General features: G+C 42.2%; 1 protein-coding gene and 1 long non-coding RNA gene across 2 annotated transcripts in view; one reads left to right on the top strand and one right to left on the bottom strand.

Moving 5' to 3' along the window:
• Nucleotides 1–936: 936 nt before the first annotated feature.
• The window catches only part of CBFA2T2 (CBFA2/RUNX1 partner transcriptional co-repressor 2), a 127728-nt gene continuing 104207 nt past the window's right edge, over nucleotides 937–24457 (bottom strand). The window contains exons 5-11 of the mRNA XM_031687917.2: nucleotides 23897–24078; nucleotides 22742–22995; nucleotides 20057–20142; nucleotides 18665–18860; nucleotides 11788–11856; nucleotides 9260–9450; nucleotides 937–5689 (exon numbers count right to left, since the gene is read on the bottom strand). Of these exons, the coding sequence (XP_031543777.1) occupies nucleotides 5390–5689; nucleotides 9260–9450; nucleotides 11788–11856; nucleotides 18665–18860; nucleotides 20057–20142; nucleotides 22742–22995; nucleotides 23897–24078 (1278 nt within the window). The 3' untranslated portion in view covers nucleotides 937–5389. The remainder of the gene's footprint in view (nucleotides 5690–9259; nucleotides 9451–11787; nucleotides 11857–18664; nucleotides 18861–20056; nucleotides 20143–22741; nucleotides 22996–23896; nucleotides 24079–24457) is intronic.
• LOC140687417 (uncharacterized) lies at nucleotides 5719–8084 on the top strand. Its single transcript, XR_012061698.1, has 2 exons — nucleotides 5719–5926; nucleotides 7606–8084. It is a non-coding gene; the product is annotated as an uncharacterized lncRNA (long non-coding RNA).

The raw sequence follows: 24457 nt of genomic DNA, 5'->3' as shown, positions 1-24457 counted from the left end.
GAGCCAAGGCCAGAGATGGGTATTCAGGTAATAAGAGTGAGGCTGGGGCCAGGGCCTTGGGAAGTGAGGCCTCAGGTCATTGGTTAGGAAACTGGCTTGGCATCCCAAGATTTCACATATACAGGTGCACCCAAGTGTGCCTGCACCAACCTGTTGAGTCACAGGTGGTCAGACCACCTCAGAGCCATGTAAAGTATCACTTGGGTCCTGCTGGAGGCACACGCTGGTGAGCTTTCAGGGAAATCAGTCTGAACACAGTCTTCAAGGACCCAAAAAATGTTCAGTTCTCGAAATCCCACTCTGGAAAATTATCACAAAGAGATAAATCAGCTAAGGAAGATGCTCACCTTCAGAATGTTAGGGAAAACTTGAAAGCAATCCAAACGGCCCAACAGGAGGTGAAGAGTTAAGAAAATTATGGCTTCAATTAAATCACACAACCACTAAGCAAATAAATGTGAAGGCAACAGTGAACTTACGATTTAACCTTAGTATATAAAGGACATGAGTGAATATTCCCAAGTCTAGGTATGTTAAAAATGTTTAAGGAAATACTTATTAGAAGAAAGTACCTACAGATCCACTACCCTATTTTTCAAAGTTTCTGTAGTTGTATTTTCCTTATTGAAAGATCTCTTAATGGTGAAGAGCTAACAAGGAGTTGGGAGTGTCCTTAAGCTGTTGATGGCACTTGACCGCAGGCCCCTCCCTGGAGGCTGGCTTCCCAGAGGTCCAGCAACTGGAAACCACCTCCTTAGCAGTACCTCCTGCTTTCACTCCCCTGGATGCTCTTACATCATAGCAAGAACCACGGGAGCCCCCTCTCGCCGAAGATCGAGGAACAAGGCAAGGGGACGCAGAAGCCTGTTGGCAGGACGTGTTACACAAGCCTGTGTACGACCTTCCCTCCCAGTCTCATTCCAGCTTGAGTCAGAAAAGGAATATAGCCTTTTTATTGACTACTTTAAGTAGAACAAACTAAATACATATTTAACAGTTTTGGTTCCTTTATACAGTACATTAAATAAGTTATGCAGAGTTAAGTAACAAAAGTTCCTATCAGAGTAAAATGACAAAGCACAGAAAAACTGACTCTACTGCATCCTGTGGGTGGTTTCACATTCATCATTCCCCTTCAAAAACCAAAAACCACACTTGGAGGCTTCGTTTTGATTTATTTACATTATTGACTTTTTTTTTTTAAACGGACGGAGCTTTTGTAGCCTCATCAGGAACTTGGAAAGCTGTGAAAGTAGACGGAAGGCCTCACAGCCAAACAGCACTTTCAACCATTCACCTAATGCTCGCTGCCGCTTCTCTCTGCCAACTGTCCCTGCTGGCCACCAGCTGCATATGCCCTATTTGGTATAAGCATCAATGAGTGTACACTGGGCAGTTGCGGGCCTGACCAGATGGGGTAGCAGGGGAAGCTCCATCTCTGGGGCTGTGGGGGCCAAGTGGGGATGCAAGGTCCCCCCTCAGGCCTCCTACCCTTCTCCTGGCTCATGATGGAAAAGGTCGCCTGCACCATCATCTTTGGAATTGAGCACATCAATACACGTGGGCAAAGAGGCAGGTAGTCAACGTTTTGGTTTCACAAGAACTACAGACACTCAAAAGTTGGAAGGGCCTCATTCAGTAGCTCACCTGGTACCCCGCCCCACCTCGGGCAGGACTCCTCCCGAACAGCTGGCAGCCTGGCCTATGCTGGAACAGTCCAGGTCCCTTGGCTTTTCTTACATTTGGTTCAAACATGCCACGACCCAGTTCTCTGTAAATAGATTAAAAAAGAAAAATCTAAGAAAGTTGGCTTGGTCTACTGACCCAGGAGCCTGGAGAAAGCCTCCAAGATGAGTTCTATTTTAAATGATTTATTCAATCAATAATGCCATCTGCAGTTTCCAGGACAAATGGCTACCTGGTCATCACTGATGCTTTCATCCTGAAGAACTCATGATCATACAATTCCAACTGTGCTGCTGAACCTTCAAACCCACTTGCTGAGATATCGTCTGGGACTACCCAGGACAAGGTCAATGCTTTGCAAGTAGGTGACAGCACTGGGGATCAATTCAACTTTGGGACAAGGCTGTACAAAGCAAAATGTAGATTTTCTGTCTAGAAGGTGAAGATGCTCACGCTGACACCAAGAAGTAAGGAGCTCCTAGTGGACCAACTGGCCCAGATGTGCAAAGGTCATCCACACTGCAGCCAATGCCAGGCATGGACCCATCCTGGGGAGATGTGTCCTGTCTCCCCAAGTTAGACTTAGATCCGTTGAGAGGCATACACGACTCAGTACTGTTCAAGAGAAGATCCACTCACTCTGTGAGCCCAGGGTCACATGACTGTGTCTGAGCAGATCTGCTCGAGTTCCATCCTGGGAGCTGCAAGGACACTCCCAAGTGGAGTGCTCACAGCTCATGAGGAGGGCTGCCTACTCCCGAGAAGGTGGAATTAACCTGAGTATTTTCACTGTTGGGTGGAGTCAGGCTTGGTGCAGGCAGTGGGGCCCCAAAGGACAACTGAAGACACAAGGATCCAGCCCTCAAGCTTCCCTCAGAACATTTAAAGACAGCTCCCATGTGGGCCACTTCTGGTCTTCTCTGATTCCTGCAACCATTCCTCACTGGGCAGAGGACAATGATGGCCCATCACTCGTCTGTGTCCCTCAGCGGGTGGTGCTGAACACTGGCCTCACCCTCCAGATGGGCTCTGACAGGTGGACAGGCACAGGTCACATTTGCTTTTGGTTTCTAGGATAACACCAAAGAGCCTGTAACTGCCCTGACAATACCTTTAGTACCAGCACTAGGTCCTTTTTGTCCCCTCAGACTATAAAGGTTGGTCCTCTAAGCAGTCTGATTATATTATCTAAATTTAACCAGATGAGAGGGGGAAGCCTGTATTTGCACCCTCAACCTGGTAGCTGCAGTAGTATCAGCAGACTCGGGAAACCAAGTGGAGAACCTAGACTCACCCCTGCCCCTTCAGCCTCCCCACCCCACAACAGTGTCCCTTCCCCCAATCAGAGAGCTGGTGAATTTTAGAAAAGAGGGAGCTGGAGAAAGGGATTCTGTAGATTTAAACAGGAAGTCTTGGACAGATGCCCTGGCAACCTATGTGTGAAACTGACCAAGTTAATACAGCAGAAGTTTAGAGAAATGAACTACAGTGTGGAACACTGCCTAGATTTTCAGCTTGGCTTCTGGGTAACTGATGAGCAAAGCAGTTTAGAATAGCATTACAGAAATTCTAAAAATCAAGCTGTTACTGGAACCACAGCCCACAACAGCCAGCTAGGACTTGCACACTAAACCTAAACCTTAACGGCAGAAGTTGATATTGAGCCTTGATGAATAGCATTTGGTTGGTTTTAGCTTTTTATTCCAACCAGAAAAAAACCTGAGCCACTCTGGCTAGTCCTGTGGCCACTGAAGACCTAGAGAACATGCCTAGGTGTTCCTCCAACTTGCCAGTGAAAAAGGGAGCTGAGGACAGACCCAGTGGACACCACGAGACACCCTCTTGCTGCAACAGATTTATAGGCTCTGTGACCTCTCACGGCACATCCCACACGTCGGGGAAATGTAGGCAACTCCTGCCTGGGGTCCTGATTTCATTCCTGTTAGGACACCCCAACTGCTGCAGCTGAAGGAGTTTCACTATAAATTAACTGTTCTGTTATCCTTTCTCTTGGGGATGCCTTACTTTATGCAATGGAAATCCAGGTATTTTAAAGTGTCTTGTCTCTTTTAAGAGAGAAAATCCTTGGGTAAGGTAAATTAGGAACTTAAAGTTCTTAAAGTAAGATACACCTATATTTAAGGACAATGCTACCTAAGCTGATACCTTACTGACAACTTTCAATTCACTCTGGTCAATGCATATTAAATGGCCATCTAAAGCTGAGCTCTCAAGGCCCTGAAGGAGCAGGGCCAACCAAGTTATACCAACCAATTCCTTGGAGCAAAAGGGTGTTGGAGGCTTGGAGATAGAGATGGGGAGAGTCAGGGACCCTGGGCTCCCAACAAAACCGGACTAGCAGGGAAGAATATGTACTGCATATTTTGAACGGTGTATAGGTGATGTCCATCTTCATGGAGAGCCAAGTAAGCAGCTGGAAACTCCCTGATGACAGGAAGAAAACTTGGTCAGGCTCTCCAGTGGTTGTCACGTTTCACAGAACTTTTCTTAGCTCAGAGAAGGTAGGTATCAATAAAACAGGAGAAGGGAAACTGAGACTGTATGCCCAATAATAAACTGACAGAGGACATATAATGACAAGTCTGAAGAATTCTTTCAGGTCCAGGAAGGCTGTTCAGAAGTGACCAGGCATTGACTGTTGAGGCAAGTCGCAGCCACACCGCACCACACCCTATGGTCAACTGTGGCTTCAGAGGTGCCAGAGACCACGGGAAGAAGATCCACACAGTGATCTGGACATGTGTGGTCTGAAATAAAGGACACAGAAAAAGACGACTGTGCAAAGAGCCAAGCGGTGACAAAAGGTTCTGCATTTCCAAAAGATGATCCATTCAATAATTTGACGATACTAGTTTGGCCAACATGCTCAGAGAGAACAGACTATCCACAACTGAGTCGCATTCTCCCTCAGACCAATCCATGCGCCGAAAACTATTTTCTGCATAAGCAAAATAAAGTAAGAGAGAAAAAAAATGGGTCCCAAATTAAAATAGCCAGCCAGGTTGGGAAATCTTATCCAAAATGATCTGTGATGCTTGGTAGAAGTTTTACTTTTTATTATGGGTGCTTTTACTGAAATGTTGACTTCTTTCCTGTGGTTTCTGAGAATCCTAAGTCTGAACAGCAGGGTTGAGGAAGGAGTCCTGAGTGCTGCGTTCCGCCTGCCCAAGTCCCCTTGGGACCAATCAGTGGCACCTGCTGAGGGTGGAAATGGGACTCAAGGAGCTGTTCAGGGGCAAGAGGAGCCACTCTCTGTGAGAGGGAGGCCTCCACCATCGGAGGACGGGGAGTAGGAGACAGTGCATGAGGCGAGCTGCCTCCAGCCTGGCTGGGCACATTCCAGTCTGTTGCCTCATGAGGCAGGGAGGGGAGCTGGTGGTCTATACTCAAAAGTGGCTGGCCATGCCAGCTTCAGTTGGGAGAGGAACAAACCAGAAAGCCACGGAGGAGGCAGCTCCAGCCAGCTGTCTGTGTGCACATGAATTCCCCCGAGGACACAGACGGGAAGCTGGGGCAAGCACACAGAGAGGCTGGGGAGCAGTGTTTGCTGGGCTTGAAGTCTTCCTGCCTCTACTTCACTCCTTGGTGATGACCCAACAGCTACTTGCACTGGTTTAAACAGCCAGCTTCCATGCAGTGTTCTGTTGTGCTGTGAGGTCATCAGGGGAAGTGAGGCTGGGACTCAGAGTCCGTTTGTGTCGATGGCTGTCACAGAGGCAGGTGTTGAGGAGCGTGAGGTGGTTGCCGAGGTCTTGTCCAGGGCTGGGCTTGGTACGCTGCAGTCGGCAGACCGGGCTGAGGAGCCCCTCCCTCCTGGAAGCAGGGGCCGGCTCTGGCCGTGGGGGCTCTGGCCATGCAGGTTCTGGCCACAGAGTCGGTGGTGCCGCTCCCAGTCTTTATGCTGGCAGAAGGAGCCGCAGTATCGTGCAATATTGCAGCCACTGCAGGTCTCGCTGGCTTTGCGGCCACAGTTCCAGCAATTCTGCAAGACACAAGCAATGGTCAGGTGCTTGGATCTTGAGGGGCAGGCCTGTCACCACTTGTCAGCGAGGGGAGAGTGTGGGCTTTGGAGCTACACAGACCCATGTTTTTCCTGCCTCTACTGCTATCCACTTTCTGAGTTTCCCTCATCTGTACAACAGGAAAACTACCCAGGCTGACGGGACGGCGAGATGAGGGGTTTGTGAAGACGTGGGCACAGCATCACTGCAGGGCAAGCGTAAGTCCCACTTCCTGCAGAAGGAACCAAACTCATGTTGTGACTCCTATTTTAATCCTCAGTGACCAAACCAAATTCTGTCCCAGAGTTGCCTCATCATAGCTATCTATTCCAAGACACACAGGTGTTCAGATGTTGTCTTTCTTGCCCTTCCCAGTGGAGAAATTATCTTGATTGTGTTCACTGACAACACTTCATCTTTAAAAAAGTTACCTGCCAGGGAACCGGGGTGGGTGAACAGGAGTGTGGGAAGCTGTGCTACTTCCTCAATGCTCATTCTCCTTTCAGCGATGGGTCTCCCTGGAGGTGGGCTGGGGACCATGAGAATACTTCCGGCTTGCTAACAGGAGCCCCCTGCAACACCTCAGAACCCAGGGCCTCTCCCAGAGGAAAGCTGCCAGCTCCTACTCGTGGCACTCTCCTCCCTGTAGGCTCCTGCGAGGACTTCACTAGTGATGCCTGAGTGTTCTGCCTGAGGTCTCCACGACCCACTTACAGCAGTGGTGAGGTGAAGCTATCAGGAAAACAAGGCTTTCTTCTTAGGTGTCAGGAAGGACCTAATCAGCCAGCCATCCCTTCCCCCACAAGTTCTGCAGAATGACAGAAGCCAGTCACGAGGTCTGGCCTGACCCTCAGGGAAGAAAGACCCCGTTCCCCAGTGAAATCAGGATACCTGCTCAAGTGTAAAACAACAGACAACAAGCTCTGAAAAGGACCCTGGGGTCACCTAACCCACTCTTGCACTGTATGGATGGGACAGAGGACCAGCAGGCAGGGGCTTGCCTGAGGTTATAAAATGATCATGCGGCTATGCAAAGTCCGGAACTGGGACCTCCTGCCTCTCCCATACCCAGTGTACAAGTTAGTTTCAAAGAGCATTAGAAAGGCCTGCAGATTCCCTTCTAACACAACAGGTTTCTCAGGAAATACACTCTAGGGACTGCCCCAACCCTGCCAACTCTGGAGGACCAAAATAGCAGGCTGAAGTAATTCTTAGGATCTTTATAGATCCTCAAGTAAACTGCATTCCAGAGAATTTCATACTCTGGAGTCTGATAGGCTGACTTCAAACAATGCTTTGGCAGAACATTATTGCTTGTGGATAAGAACTCAGTTGCCTTCATGGGGCTGGTGTGGAAACATAGGCAGCTGAACGGGAGAACCTCTCCTCCCTCTAAGTCTGCAAGAACATCTCAAACCAAGGCAGAGTATTAAACCACGGGTATTTTCACCCTGGCTACGGTTACATTTAAAATACTTATTTCATGATTAATGAGATACAATAAAACAAGATAAACAGCCTCCCACAGAGGCAAGATCATAGAAATGCAGGAACGATGTGGTTAGGGTCAGAGAAACCAGGATGACAAGGACACTTTACATTCCCTGGGAACTATCGCAGACCCCCCTGACCTTACTGTAAACCTGGCCCTAAGGAGAATTGATTACCATCTTATAATCAACTGTGAGCCCATTACATTTGCCAAGAAGTCCAGGCTGGGGAGAGAAGGTGCCCTGTGGCAGAGCTGAGACCTCTCACTTCATCTCTCCGCCTGAGGCATTCCAGGAGAGACGCTCTGGTCTGGCCTCAGAGGAGATGGCTGTTCTGCAAGAGCAGGAGCTGCCACAGCTTACAGAGGTATGTTGTTAATGTAACAATATCTTTTCTGTCTTCACAGCACACTGAGCTTCTACAACTGTTATCTAACCACATGGTCCTAAAAAGTGAGATGCCAGCAGGACAGAGGCTGCTACACACCCACTGTACAGAGACAGGAGACTGACTCACGAAGGGTGCCAGCATGAGGGGCAGCTGGCACTAGCACTCAGGATCTCCAACCTCCACTCCTGGGCTCCTTCTGCTATACAAACCACCTCTCACAGGATGAATGAAAAACTCTAGGGATACCTCTAGATGTCAAACAGAACTTTCTGGATGAAATGGAGGGAAACTAGCCCTCTTGGTTCAAAACAAACTTACCCAGAGCTTAGGCCCTGCTATCCCTCCCCTGTTGTGGAAGGAAAGTTTGCCGGAATGGATGCTGGTGTGTGCCTCACTTGCAGGCCACATTGTGCACTGTTTAAAATTCCAGCTCCTTTCAAGCACAGTGCAATAAATGGAGAGCTGGGATTTAAACCAGTCCAGATCCAGAACTCATGCTCTTAGTCAAAATGTTACATTCTTTCTTTGGAGAAAGGCATAAAGATAAACATAGACAAAAGGTAGGTGAATATGGACAAATGTAGATATTGATAAGGATGGCTACAGATAAATAAATACACATAACACAAAAAATAGGAGGAGAGAAGGAAAGGGGAGAGTTAAAGGAACTATTTTCTCACAATTCAGTGTGGGAGTGCTACAGTAAGGAATTTTTCTACATCCTCTGTGATGTGGAAAAATTATATGATATTTATGCATTTTCATCTTCACATTACTATGCTTAACACTACTGTATTGAAAGACATCATTTAAAGAGGATGAGAAAACAAAATTTCTGTCATTTAAAAAACCAATAACAACAAAAAACCCTTAGTTCTTTATAACTTCAAAAGAATATCCCAAACAGTAGATGGGATCTACCTACTTATAGAAACAGGCTTGTTTCCAGGCTTAAAGTTTGTCTTAAAGCTGAAAAATAACCAAAATGAAAGTTAAAGGAAAAATTTCATTACATTCAAAAGGACTGTAATGTTTTTGTCATGGCCTTTTCTTTTCAGTTCATTCATTTTTGTCCTTATCATGGTATAAGAGTGTCCTGTACAGAAGCATCACCAAGTCCAGGGCCCTAGTCAGTCTGGCAGGACTGCCCAGGCAGTCACTTCAGCCCCTAAAAGAACTATCCTGTTTATAAACAGATCAGATGCTGGAGGACCCTGCATCTCTTTTTTCCTGCACTCTGGCTTCAGTGATGTGGGATTGTGTCAGTTAAAATTCCCTGAGCCACAGTTTCCTCATTTGTAACGCTGGAATCCAATAATACCTACCTCATAGGGTCACTGTGAGGATCACGAAGACAATACACACACCTAGCTCTGTATCTGGCATACAGTAAGCCCACTCAGGCAATGGTCATCATTATCCTGCCAATCCACAAACTGTCTTTAGGGTGAGTTTTCAAAACTTAAACCAATATAATGAGTTAATATATACATAAGAATATAACATAATAATTGAGAAACAAACCTCTATGGTACTGAAAAAAAATTACAATCATCTAGTTCGAGAGCAGACTGTTGGGTCTTCTTGCCTAGCACTTAAGAAAGCACTGGGCTTGGTCACTCCAGCTGCCCCAGCCCCAGCCCCAGCCCCCAGGCTAACAGTGCTCTGACCTCTGTCGACTCTTCCTGCTCATTTATGACGAGGAAGGCATCCTCTGCGGCCTGCCGTTTAACGTCCGCTATGGTCTGCTCCATCCGAGCTCTCTCTGTTGCAATCACTTCAAAGGCTTTTTGCTCTGCCTCAGCAACAGCTTTCTGTACTTCTGACATGGCCTGAATTTTCACCTTATTCACAGCTTCTTCTAGAAGAAAGTGACAGTAAAATCAACTGGCCGAGAAATTTTTTCCCTCCCACTCCACATCATTTCAAAGGGACAGAGGTGAAACAAGATGACTTTTCTAAAAATACACAGGGATGAACTTCTGATATAAGCATTCACTTTCATTCTTATCCTCACTTTTCATTCATGCAGCCACCTGCTGGGTATGTAGATGGAGGTAGGCACTGTGCTAGGGGCTGAGGAGGCCTTGGTGACTAAGATGTAGTCCATAACTGTGATCAAATACAAAGGTTGCTTAGGTGCCATGAGACATGATACAAATGACCAGGAGGCAGTTAGGTAGGTAGGACCGAACTCAGTAGAAAAACATGGGCTGAAGATACAAATGTGGGCAGGCTGATAGGAGCCCTAGGATTCCAGTGCCCTGTCCAGTCATCATTACCCCACTTAGTTCCTGATCAGTTCCTCCCATCACCACCATCCTGCTTGGTGTCCACAGGATATACACTCCTAATGACACATGCTATGCATTTGAGCCTCAGTCCTAAGTCCCAGTGTGAATGACCTCCCCTCCTGAGTCCACAAGACAGGACAACCCAGAAGCTCAAAGAAACTCCCTTATTGCTTGGCTCTTGCACACAGCCTAGGCTCAAAGGAGGTCTAAATACAGTGTTCTAGGCTGCAAACCTAGAACTTTCCATTCTATCATTCCAGCCTCACCCCAAAGGCCAAAGATGATGCCAAGCTGACTGGACACTGAACTCCAGGCTTCCCTTACTCTTGGTGTCCACACAGGTCTACTGTGGCCCACCACCGCTACCCTTCATAGACTTCTTTTTAGTCACCAAGCAGGTGTTGAGTGTCTCTAATTGAGCCAACGTAAAAATGCTCCAAAGTACATTTTATCCTTTCAGGTTAAGGATGAATCAATAAAAATCACAATTTGGAAAACTACGTTGCTGAATGTCATCTAAGGTCACAGACGGCAATGCAGCAGAGCAAGGACTCAAATTTAGCTGGCCCACACCGAAATCTGGCTCTTAATCATAGTCAACCAAAGGCTACCTCTCAAGCAGAAAATCAGTAGTTATCAAAGAGACCTTGCGCATGGTAATTTTTCACTCCACTTTTACAATTACTATATTTCTCACAGTTCTACTCTACTTCTTGGTAATATAATATATATTACCCCATTTCCAATTGTAAAGATTTTTCCAAGCTCTATGTAGTTTTCCAAATTATTTTTAATGGTAAGATAATATTCTGCTGTGGTGTCACGCTAAATTCATATCACCACCATTCATGGATATCTGAGCACTTCCCAGGTTGCCTCTCCCTTGCCCCAAGAAGACACTAAAACAGTGTCTTTTTACATATTGTTGCTTCTTTATAATTTGTGTTCCTAAATCTGGATCATTTTCTTTTAAAAGGAAAAATTCAAAAGCATGCAAGTGAGAAATGATTTCAAGAATTTCCACGCATTCACTGTTGGTAACATTTAATATAAATCTGATGAATTAGTGTCATTAACAGAGTGCTGTAAAATTGTGTCAATAATTATGTGTTAAAGACTCTGGGGGCTAATTGGTCAGGATTTCATTGACTCAGTGAGAATAAACATTCTGCAGTATGGTTATTTGTATTTCTCATAATTTGTTCATATCTTTTGTCCATTTGTTTATATTATGGTCTTGATGCTCTTGAAAGACTCTTTATGAATGACAGGTCTTAACTTTTTTGTAGAAGAAAATTTTATCTTAGGAATAAGAAAACCAAAAACTGTATTGGACTACAAAAATTTCACTGAGAAAGGGAGGCAAGAAGGAAAAGAAGGTTAGTATTTGGATAAGGGTAATGTTGGGGATATGAGGTTAGTTTAATCCCTTATCTTACCATGACAGGCAGTTCCTACCCTCCCTTATTCTTGTAGAAGATGAGACCTACTAAGCAGAGTCCTGATGAAGGCAGAGACAGCGAAGGTGAAGGGAAGAGCAGAGGGACCCAAGAGCAGAATGAACCACATGTGGTAGTGTGAGAACACACAGAAGAAGGCAGAAATGAATTAAGCTATATGCCCAGAAACAGGGTATATAAACAAGGAAGGAAGAGCCAGTTACTTAATGCCTCCCATTAGGAAGGGGATGAAAAGGACTAGATTATAGGGAGTCATTCCAAATTCTTGATCTGCAAAGTAACATGACTGGCAGGCCAGAAGTTGGGACAAGCTGGAGGGGGAGAGGCAGGAGCTAGAGCTCTCTAAGGAGGAAATTAAGAAAAAACCACCTCTCCCCCAAATATGTGCTCTATGCTCACATAAATCAGTGAGCACATGTGACCTATAAGCAGACAGACACATACCAGTTTTTTTCCAAAACTCCACAGGTACATATCCCGTTCCTGGCCGACTGTTGAATTCTCGCTGAGAATCTACAGAAGAGAGAGAAATAGCATAGGGTCAGAAGCTGTCTATAATTAGCATGTTTTATTTTTAAGAAAAATTTATCACATATTTAATTCACCATTTAGAAAGATTCAACCATATACATTCATTAAGTGCAAAAAAAAATTCTGACAAGGGATAAAATCAGATTATAAAATAGTATACTTAATTTTTAGATGCTCAGCATTGCTAATCATCAGAGAAATGTGAATCAAAACCACAATGAGATATCACTTCACACCTGTGAGAATATTTCTCATCAAAAAGACCACAAATAACAAAGGTCAGCGAGGATTAGAGAAAAGGGAACCCTTGTACATTCCCTTGGTGGGAATGTAAATTGGTGCAGCCACTGTGGAAAACAGTATGGAGGCTCCTCAAAAGACTAAAACTTGAACTACCATGATCCAGAAGTTCCACATCTGGGTATAATATCCAAAGAAAATGAATACATTAATTCAAAAAGATACACGTACTCCATTGTTTTTTTTGTACTCCATTGTTAACAGCAGCATTATTATAATACAATCCTCATTACAACACAGTTGCCAAGATAGGGAAGCAACCTAAATGTCTGTTAATAGATGAATGGATAAAGATGTGGTGCGCACGCGCACACACACGGGTATTACTCAGCCATAAAGAATGAACTTTTGACTTCCGGGCAAGATGGCGGAGTAGAAGGACGCTTGTAAGTCACCCTCTCCCACAAATACACCAAGGCCCACATCTACAGACCCACTCAGTCAACCAGAGCACCTGCGTAACTCCAACAGATCATCGCCCTCTTCAAAAGATAAAGACGCCAAAAATCTGAGAACTTGCTCCACGGAGACAAACAAGCAGCTGGGTCTTGGCTCGGAGCAGGGACGAGGCTGCCCCTCGGTCTTCCCCGAGCCCACCCGCGGAGCGCGACCAGGGCGGAGCGCGACCAGGGCGGAGCGCCTACCGGGGCGGAGCGCGACCAGGGCGGAGCGCCTACCGGGGCGGAGCGCCGGCACAGAGCGTGCAGCCGCACAGAGCAGCGGAGCTACTGGCGGCGCAGGCAGGGGGAGAGCGGCCCCCCACCTGTCGGGCAGGAACACAACCCCTGACCGAGGTGCTGGGAAGGGGCACGACCCGCCCTCCTGCCTGGCCAGTCTGCAACATCCGACTGCGGCATCCGGAGGGGCAGTGACCCGCCCGCCCGCAGCAGAGGAGAGCTGCATCTGACCCCGTGTTAGGAGGAGGCGCGATCTGCTTGCCGACAGGTGCTGGGAGCAGCACAGAAGAGGGCGCCAAAGGAGGGCCTATGAAAACAAGCTGAGCTTCCAAAACAGGACGAAGACAGAAGGACATCACATTAAAAGCACACAGACTCCAGGAGGACACCGACAACCCCCTTTTTTTTTTTTTTGGTTTTTGTTTTGCTTTGTTTTGTTTTTTTGTTTTCTGTTTTTGTTTTTGTTTTGTTTTAATCTGTTTTTACCTGTTCTATTTTCAATTACTCTTTTAATTTTTACTTCTTAATTCATTTCTATTTCTCTTGGGTTTTGATGTCCTGTTATTGATTAGACACAGGCTTCAAACAGATATATTCATCTCCCCACCCCCCCCCCTTTTTTTTTAAGGGTTTTAAAAGGACGTCTCCACCCGATTAATACTCTGCTTCAACCCGCTCTTCTATTATTCATTATACATTGTTTTCAAACCCTCTTTCTCCCTTCTTTTAAAAATCTTTCTCTCTCTCTCTTATTCTTTTCTTTTTTTTCTTTTTTCTTTTTTTTCCCTAAGTTCTATTCCTAAATAGGCATTAGATAGATAAAATCCTTAAGATCCAAAATAGACAAGTGATACTCTATAAACCACAGTGCCAGAGAGGTATGAGCAAGATGAAGAAGCAGAGAAACCTTTCCCAATTAAAAGAACAAGAGGAATCCCCTGAAAGAAAGCTCAATGAAATAGACATCGATAGCCTACTAGATCAAGATTTCAAAAAAGGAGTGATCAAATTGCTGAAGGAATTAAAAGAGATAATGCTTAGAGAAATAAAATATGTCAAAAATGAAATTGAAGCTATAAAGAAGAGCCAAGCAAAATGGGAAAACTCAATGACAGAGATGAGGAATGATCTAACAGCTGTGCAAAGCCGACTAGTTAATGCAGAGGAACGAATTAGTGATCTAGAAGACAGGGCAACAGAAAGCACCCATTCAGAAGAACTACAAGATAAGCAAATAAAAAATAATGATAATAGCATAAGGGACCTATGGGATAATATAAAGCGTCCCAATCTTCGCATAATAGGGGTCCCAGAAGGGGAAGAAGGATCAAAGGGAATTGAAAAGGTTTTTGAAGAAATCATGACTGAAAACTTCCCAAACTTAAAGAAGGAATCAGATATCCAAGTACAGGAAGCTCAGAGGGTCCCAAACAGGAAGAACCCAAATAGACCCACACCAAGACATATCATAATCAAGATGGCCAGAGTCAAGGATAAAGAAATGATTCTAAAGGCAGCAAGAGAAAAGCAAAGAGTGAACTACAAGGGAACCCCCATAAGGCTCTCAGCTGATTTCTCTACACAAACACTACAGGCCAGAAGGGAGTGGCAAGATATATTCAAAGCCCTGAATGAAAAAAAGATGCAGCCTAGGATACTTTATCCAGCAAGGCTATCCTTTAGGATAGAAGGAGAAATAAAGAGTTTCACAGACAAAAAAAAGCTGCAGGAGTTTAGCAACACTAAACCCATGCTAAAAGAAATATTGAAAGGGCTATTCTAAATAGAAAAGCAGCAGGATGCTACAGAAATGAGAAACGTACAACTGGAAAGGTGATAACTCATGAATTACAAATAAAGAAAACACGAAATTATAAAAGAAGACATACAAATCACTGAGAGTGGGAGAGGGAGGCAGGGAAATACAGAATTTTTTTTTTCTTTCTTTTTAAATTTTTTTTAACAGTAGGATGGGTTTGAGATCATGTTATTATCAGTTTATTAAAAACGGGTATAGGTTAATAGATTTACAAAAAAGGGTAACCACAAGTCAAAAATTTACAAGGGAGTCACAAAAATTAAATAAAATCCATGATAATACAAAGGAAAATTACCAAACCACAAAAGGAAGAAGAAAGGAACAAAGAGGATATACCAATTCAACTGCAAAGATAAGTTCAAAATGGCAATAAACACACATCTATCATTAATTACTGTAAATGTTAATGGACTAAATGCTCCAGTCAAAAGACATAGAGTGGCAGAGTGGATAATAAAGCAAGAACCTTCAATATGCTGCATACAAGAGACCCACTTTAGGGAGAAGGACACATATAGATTGAGAGTGAAAGGATGGAAAAGGATATTCCATGCAAATGGAAAAGCCAAAAAAGCAGGTGTTGCAGTACTGATTTCAGACAAAATAGACTTTAAAACAAAGGCCATAAAGAAAGATAAAGAAGGACATTTTATAATGATTAAAGGAGTGATACAAGATGAAGATATTACACTCGTTAATATATAAGCACCCAATATAGGAGCACCTAAGTACATACAAGAATTACTAACAGAGATAAAGGGGGATATTGATGGGAATACAATCATAGTTGGAGATTTTAACACTGCATTAACATCACTAGACAGATCTTCCAGACAGAAAATAAACAAGGCAACAGAGAAATTAAATACTACAATAGAAAAACTAGATTTGGTGGATATTTTCAGAGCTTTACACCCCCAAAAAATAGAATATACATTCTTTTCAAGTGCACATGGAACATTTTCCAGGATTGATCATGTACTTGGACACAAAAGAAACCTCAACAAATTTAAGAAGATAGAAATTATCTCAAGCATCTTTACTGATCACAATGCCATGAAACTGGAAATCAACAACAGAGAAACAAAGGAGAAAAAAAGAAAAGCATGGAGATTAAACAATATGTTATTGAAAAAACAATGGATCAATGAGGAAATCAAAGCTGAAATTAATCCCACTCCTGGGCTTGTACCCAGAAGGAAATCTACTTCAGGATGACACCTGCACCCCAATGTTCATAGCAGCACTATTTACAATAGCCAAAACATGGAAACAACCTAAATGTCCATCAACAGGTGACTGGATAAAGAAGATGTGGTATATTTAAACAATGGAATACTACTCAGCCATAAAAACCGACAACATAATGCCATTTGCAGCAACATGGATGATCCTAGAGAATGTCATTCTAAGTGAAGTAAGCCAGAAAGAGAAAGAAAAATACCATATGAGATCGCTCATATGTGGAATCTAAAAAACAAAAACAAACAAACAAACAAAAACAAAGCATAAATACAGGACAGAAATAGACTCATGGACAGAGAATACAGACTTGTGGTTACCGGGGTGGGGGTGGGGTACAGGGTGGGAAGGGATAGACTGGGATTTCAAAATTGTAGAACAGATAAACAAGATTACACTGTATAGCACAGGGAAATATACATAAAATGTTATGATAAATCACAGAGAAAAAAATGTGACAATGAGTGTGTATATGTCCATGTATGACTGAAAAATTGTGCTGAACACTGGAATTTGACACAACATTGTAAAATGATTATAAATCAATAAAAAATGTTAAAAAAAAAAAAAGAAAGAGAACACTTTTAGCAAGCTGAAATGCCCAAGAGGTAAGTAGTAGTAAGCCACAGTAATGTTTACATGATGCCAGCCAGACTGTCCTAAGAGCCGATAAAGAAGATTAGAGCTCAGTCTGCACTCTACTTCATCTACATCCTCCATGCCACACCTCCAGAGAAACCATTCCCCTGGATTCTAATGATAATCATCTTCTTGTTTTTCCTTATGATTGTCACACTTATTTATGCATCCTCATTTAAAATACCAAAATACATCCCTCTTAGGCATCCCTGAACAAAATTGGTTCCTGAAAATATTGTGAATCACACATTTTCAGATAGAGGGAATCTATATCCCATTATTTTAAATGGGAAAAGTAATAATGTCATCCAAAGTCTATTCAATTTCTTGCCAAATCACCAAAATACATAAATACTAAATATTTAAATAACAATCCACCAGGGGTTTCTACATAATCTCAAACATTTAAAACACTAATTATCTATTTAAAAGTCACTGGTGAGTATGTTTGTGTGCTATGCCCCAAAACACTGCCCAGTATAGGACAGCACTACTCAAAGCGCTGGTCTGCAAACTCTTACTAGCCCATGAAGCGATAAGGAGCTTATGTAGAATGCATGCAAAACAATTATGTCTCTAAATACACTGCTTAGTGTAGCAGATTCTTCCCACAGCAATGCAAATGGTGCCCAATTCATCCTGGTGCAAGTTCCTCATATCATCACAGACCAGTAACAAGTAGTTTTTGGAGTGGTTTTGGTCCACAGTTTTGAGTAGCACGCTTGTTCAGGATATTAATTATGATTTCCTTCTACACTGCATGTAACAAACATATTATAAAAGAAACAGTGACATAAAAATACTAAATATGTATAATATGCATAAATAAAGATACTAAAAGATACTACCTGAGTCAGACAGACTGAGTGCCCTAAGAAACCTCAGAGAAGGAAACTGGGATCCATGAAGAGGCACACCTAGAGTGATGATATAATTTACCATCCCAACTGTCCTCATTTTTGAGAGTGAGAGAGGTGCTGGTAATACTTATGACAGGATAATAGGCTAGTCATCCTAGCTAAACCCTCAATGCAAAGCAACGTTTAAACAACACCAGCAAGACCTGTAGTCCTGGTTGGAGAAGAGCCAACTCATAGCCACAGCTTGCTCTGCACTCCACACCACCTCACCAGCATGCTAGCAAAGCTTTGATGGAAGGTGTGTGATTTGGGTGGTGAACTTGGGTAAGTTTCTGTGAGTCGTAAGAGCGAGTATTTGTGAAGGTGAGGGATACCTGTGAATTAGCCTTAAGGTTCTTATGAAAGGAATCAAACTACAACTATAAGTAGTCCCTAATGTCCTGCTGTGCTAGGCATCCCACACAATGTTGTTAATCTATGGCTGCCTCAAGAGTCACTTCCCTGGGTGGGGTGCGGGAGTGGGACCCCTTGGTTACCAATGTCTTGGCCTCAAATTTTTGGGTGGTCTTTTTGAGACTAATGGCTGTCTTCTGTGGAACATACTAGGTCTGTCGTAAGAAGAGATTCATTCTCCATGGTGAAAACTGGGAGCTTAAAGTGGGTGGGTGGGGAAAGAGTCTGATCACAGGTGGGCCCCTCATTCAGCTGTGCCTTTGGATGGGGCACCTTTTCAGTTACTAGGTGAATGTCATGGAACATTTTTGGAGGATTAGCTGTGGTGTTCTGGATGTATCCTGGCTTGAGAGAACAGTTGTTCATCTCTCTGCTGCTTTGGGGTGGGAAAACCCAGGTACAGGTATAACTTTTTGTAGAAGGCTGCAGGCAGAGTTTAATAAATGATATTTTTTCTGGATGGGGAGTGGGGAAAAAGAGGAGAGAAGCTGAGGTAAACATCTGCAGGGCTACTGTGAGGAATGAATGCAGTGTACATGAGAGTACCCGGTACATTCAGTCAGGCTGAATTTAACAACCAAACACTCTCTGATTACAGAGTTGAAAAACAGAAAGACAAACGCTCTCATTCTACATAAGGAAGACACTTTCTTGAACATGTCAGATACAATGTTCTTGACATGTTTCATCATTTAGTCTTCATAATTCTCTGGGTCTTTCTAACTCCACAATCTAGCACCATCTTCTTTTGAAGTAAAATAGAAAAAGCCTCCCTTGACATCTTGAGACTTCCCCCTTACCATTGCTGAGAGAATCTGCGCTTCCAGGACTGTGCTGCCTGGACACCAACTCGCTCCCTGTTTTCCTCATCTCTGTGTTTTCATTATATCTTCGTTTCCAGTAGTTGAGTTCTTCACGATCTGATTCCTGACAGCGCCGCAGGACTGCCATGGAGCGCCTTGTTTTCTCTACCATTTCCATAATGCAGTTCAGGGCCTGGACCAGGTAGGAAGTCAGGCAGAGACATGGGATGAGTATATTCACACAATCAACATTGAAAATCAAGGACAGGTAAACAAAATATAAATAATAAAGGTTTATGAATCTGACAGATTTAGCAATACTAAGTTCATACTTGAAAGCCTTTCACATTGCTTCTCTTTAAATATATACACATAATTTTTTAAGTCTCAAAATAATACCCTTTGGATTCTTCATGGTTGAGGCAGCCAGCCTCATTATAATATAGCTCTTTAAAGATTATGTGAAACCACATTATATCTCTGCCTAAAAATCTGATAAAGCTGAAGATTTATAAAAGAATGCAAACAGAGAAATTATGTTCAGAACAACATTACTCAGAAATGAAAAGTTATTGTATGCATATTTCAAGCAGGTACTCTATCTTCTCTTCCCTTTTTAGTGAGAGGGGAGATTCTCTCTTCCAATGGGGCAGAGAACTTGGGTTTACATTCTGTACCAGTGTACTAATTCTCACTGGCATTTGGAGAAGCTCCATCTATTTAACACTTCCTATATACTAGGCAGTGTGATAAGCATTACAGCCCTCCTGTGAATTCAAATAATATAGCATTTTTTTGAAAAGGTAAAAATAGCTTAAAACATTTAATTTCTAAATAAATCAAACTGTTAATAGTAGTAGTCACAAAATATGGTTAATACAGAAACCTACATTTATGTCTTTAAAAAAATATAAATTGTATTTTACCTCAAAACACAAATTAACTCACTTAAAGAATCTGCAGCGGTCAAAATCATGAATTTTAAACAACTTCAGAATAAAATAACCTTAAATACTTTATACTGCCTTATATCTAAAAATTGCATTTTTTAAGATATAAAAATTAAGACCAAAAATGATAAAGCAACTTGCCCATTGCACAGAGGTAGTAAGTGGCAAAGCTGGGACCTAAAATTCATAAACCTGTATTTTTAATTATTGTACTACATGGCTTCACTTGGTTATGACTTTAAGTGATCATCCCACCACAAAGATTTGGGATTTACTGTTAGCTCCCTAGCTGTGGGAGTAGTAGATAAGTCAGCTTTTATTGCAAAGACGTGTAGCTCTGGTTAAAGTTCACTTCAAGCATACAGATTCTTACAATCAGTAATACTAAGAACTATAAGTCATCAATAGTTAGGAAAATTATACACTATAAGATTCTTACATGATCAAGATGTTTCCATTCATCAGCCCATTCCCTTTCTGTCAAACGGTGGTCCACCAACTCATCCTGATAGCCTCCATTTAGACCTATTCGAAATTAGATTAAATTTGAAGACAGAGGGAATACAGTAAACAGAATTCTACCAAGTAAACACACATTCATACCAGCTATGCACACATTACTAAGGCAATGATTCAAAATGACATAAAACCACAAAATGACATACATCAACAAGAAATCACTACTCAAAATATATCAAAAACTCCTACAAATCAATTATGACAGACACACAACCCAAAAGAAAAACAGGTAAGAGAAATAAACAGGTTAAGTCACAGACAAAAAAGTATATATGATCCACAAACATATGAATACTCAAACTTCTAAACAGTTATAATACAGTATAAGTGAAATCTTCACTAAGATAGCATTTCGCATCTATATATTGGAAAAAATTTAACTGTAAATCACACAAAAGGTTGGCAAGGCTGTGGCACAATGCAAATGCTTAACCACTGCAAATAGAGCAGGTACTGTCCGAGACATGGAAACAACTCAGTATTACCAAAATATTGTTTGTGCACAGTTTTGATATACATTATTGGAATTTGCATAAATACAATGACTGTATGAATCAAGGGTATGCTGAATTATCCACTATTTTGAAAAATTATGTCACATATGGCAACACTATCCATAGTAACACATCATTAATGTAACACATCTGTTATCAGTCTGAATTCATTCAGGTATTGTATTCATAGTGACTATATTTGTGCAGGAATCTACTTATTTCACCATTATCTTCTTGTGTAGTCATGCCTGAGCACTAATATATTATAAAATATTTTCTTATATATTATACATTAGAATATTTATCCTAAAATTATGGGACTAAGGTAGGCTATAGTACCCATATATTTCATTTTAGGAGAGTAAAGATGGGGGAGAATGTTATTATTTATTTGTTGAAAAGTGGTAGGGTGGGAAATGATTTGGTAAGAACCACTGTATTAGGGCATATGTTATCAAAAGAGGACTGGGGAAAATTAAGTAATCTAGAAAGAGCCGGGAAGTCAAATGGTTGACTGTAAAATAAACCACCAAAGTAGGCAATTAAAGGTCTTTCAAGCACAACATTTCAAGATGAAAAAACTTTCTAAAATTGTTGAGGGGGGCAGGGTGTAGCTCAGTGAGAGAGCACATGCTTAGCATGCACGAGGTCCCAGGTTCAACCCCCAGTACCTTTCTTTTTTAAAAAAAAAAAGAAAGAAAGAAAAAGAAAAGAAAATTGTTAGAAATACAAGAAAATCTGGCCAAAATGCAGTTATAGCTAGTTTTTAGCATACTTCTCTCTCAGAAAAGGACAGATCCAAATCAGCAAAAAAAGTGTGTAAGAACAGAAGAAGTCAATAGCAAGTCTAGTTTTTAACATAAAAAGAGAGACAAAGAAAAGTGAGCCATACAGAACAGCTGCTAAGGGAGACATCACAGCATACTAGGAATGTACCCAACTTCCAGGCATTAGACAACTGGGGTCACAATCTCATCTCTGTCACTTTCTAGCTATGTGATTCTGGCCACAGTTCTGTCTCTCATGTGTAAAGAGGGGTAACAGCTCCATGTGAGGATTAAATGAGATAATGTACGTACACCACAGTCTAAGTACTGAAGTACTTCAAACTCAGTAAATGTTGGCAGCTGAGAATACTGTTGCTGTCATGGCCCTCACCATACAGCTACCACTGCATAAAGCCAGGGCCATTATGTGGTCCAAGCTGCTGAAAGATGCTAGTGAGATGTTTTGTAATTTTTTACTCCATAGGGAATCTAATAATAGAAATGTAGGGGCAACCCTGGAAACTAGCAGGCCTTTGGTTCTCTGCTCTGACACATCTCAGCACCCAAACTCCAAAGAACCTTCTGCAGTAAACTTTTATGAGTACATGACAGAACTCTGTTCAAAACTCATCTTGGGTGAAGTTTGTTAGGGGCCTTTTTGTTTCTTTCTAAATTCAATGGTGGCTGAGGACGCATGTGCCAGGCATTCCAAATGTGACAATGACCAAAGCACAGGAGGTGGTGTTCTCTCCATTTCAGAAATGAATAATTGGGGGCACAGAGAGCCTTACTTGTGCAAGATCACATAGCTAGTTAGGGTGCAGAGCCAAGATTTAAATTTAGGTATGCCTCACCCCTGACCTAAACATCTCACTTTCACCTCCAAGACCATGTTTTACATCTCTCTTGCTTAATTTTAAAAACTTTTTATTCTGTAGTAAACTCAGATTTATAGAAATGTTTCAGGAATAGTACAAAGAATTCTCATTTACTCTTTACCCAAACTTCCTAAATGTGAATATTTTTTGTCTCATTTCCTTTTAATTCTCTACTTTATTTCTGAACCATATCAGAATAAGTGATATCCCTTTATTCTTAAATACTTCATTATGTATTTCCTAAAATTTGCTTTACCACTTTTGATCATATAATGATAATAGCAATAAGGTATGAAGTGAGATCAATTTCAAACAAGAACACTTAGAACTCTAATATTCTTAATATTGTTTTATTTTATCAGTGGGAAAAAGCAATGCTGACACTACTTTGTTTTATCGCTGAGTGGAAAAGAAATGCATGGATTCAATCTGAATTTGTCAGTACCATGCTGCTTATGCCACTTACTAAGATTGTGGTGTCTATCACGAACTTCTCGATGTTCTAGCATCTTGTTGGGTTCACGATACAGGTGAGAAGTTGCAATATCTTCTAAGGTGTAGTGCTGAAGAGGCGGAGGAGTAGGATGGAATTGGCCCCCAGGATTCATGAGGGGCACATTGAGGGCAGGACTGTGCCGGGGAGCTGGGCTAATGGTACACACTCTCTTGGCAGGAGGCTCAGGAGGAATTGTATCTCTTTCAAAGTTGCTCTCTTCCCTCCTGTAGAAGAATTGGAAGTACATATCTGAGCCCGTCAACAAGTGCTCATGTAAACATTTCCTGAGCACCTACTTTGTGCTAAGTCTTGTGCGATGCACTTTCACAAAAAGGAAGATAAGAAAAGGTATAACATGAGGCCTGAACTAAATGTCTTCAGGGGCCAGGCAGATAACAGAAATTGCTGATTTATCCTAGCATGAAAAGAGAGGTCAAATTCATCCATAACCAAGCAGAAACATCTCAACCTCATGAAGCAAAGGAGAAACTAAGGAGATGACAGCATTTTCTTATGTGATAGGAATATGGAGGATTATGGGTTCAAATACATTTAGGAATGTTTCAAGGTCAAATCTGCTACTGTGGAGGTCAGCGATTGGAAACAAACAATTCTCCACATGGAAGAAAAAGGCTTACATAATTAACACACTTGTGAATTGGTAGGATTTTTTACATTCGCTTCAACTGTAAGAAATTTTCCGCTGTTGTTAAAATGTTGTTTCCTTGACAAACCATAGTAAATAGTAGTAGACACTTGTAGATAAATTTCCAGAATAAATTAATTTCAATCTTCAAAGTAAAGCTGATTCATTAACTGTTACACTTTTAAAGACTTCACATATTAGGAAAAAAAGTGCCTTGAGCAGATTGTATTTCTTATGGTTCTGGAGCAGTGGACCCATAGAATGTTCTAGAGCAGAATTTATCAGCAGGGGTATTCAGTCATCTGAAGAGTTGAGAAGCATTCTGCTGCCTGATGGGACAATGCAAAACTAATCTTAGAAATTCTGAATCCATACTTCAATATAACCACAGTAATCAAGTTCTCTTTCTTTCACAAGCAAAGGGGAAAGCTCAGAACAGTTCCAGCAAAGCAAGGACAATAAAGCTCTTCTCTGCTCACCTCTCCGGACTGGGCCTCTTTCCATTTCCATGCACCTCCATGAGCAGCTCAGAAGAGTCAGCAGGGGATGCAATACTTGTGTTGAGCAGAAGGTGTTCGTGCTGAGCCAGGTACTGGGATGGGGTTTGCTTGGCGGCCCGAGCGCAGTGCAGCAGTTCTCGCTGCAGAAGAGGCAGGTTGGCCTTGAAAAGAAAAGGTAGGGGCTGGAAGGCAGCTGCCCCACTGCTGGGCCCAACACAACCAGGCTCAGCACCTCAAAAGGCTTTCACAAACAAGATGACACGAAAGTCCTTCTCTCTTTGTCAATCTAATTTTCATACGCATCTCTGAATACAGTGAGATCTATTATACTGAACTTCAGTTACTGTTAACTTGTCTCTTGCCACCACAAGATGTAAATCCTCTTAAGGAAGAGACTTTTTTATTCACCTCTGTGGCCTAGTACAGCTCAATAAAGGTTTGTTGTGCATAATAATTTAAAAACTTAGCCATTTTTGAAGACTTTGGTCAAAGAAAATTAGTACTGCCTACATGGGAGTAGGAGGACTTCACTCTTTCCTT

This window comes from Vicugna pacos, chromosome 19 (assembly GCF_048564905.1).
Source record: "Vicugna pacos chromosome 19, VicPac4, whole genome shotgun sequence".
Taxonomy (NCBI): Eukaryota; Metazoa; Chordata; class Mammalia; order Artiodactyla; family Camelidae; genus Vicugna; species Vicugna pacos.
Note: the sequence above shows the minus strand (reverse complement) of the source record. Positions and strands in the feature narration are given on the sequence as shown.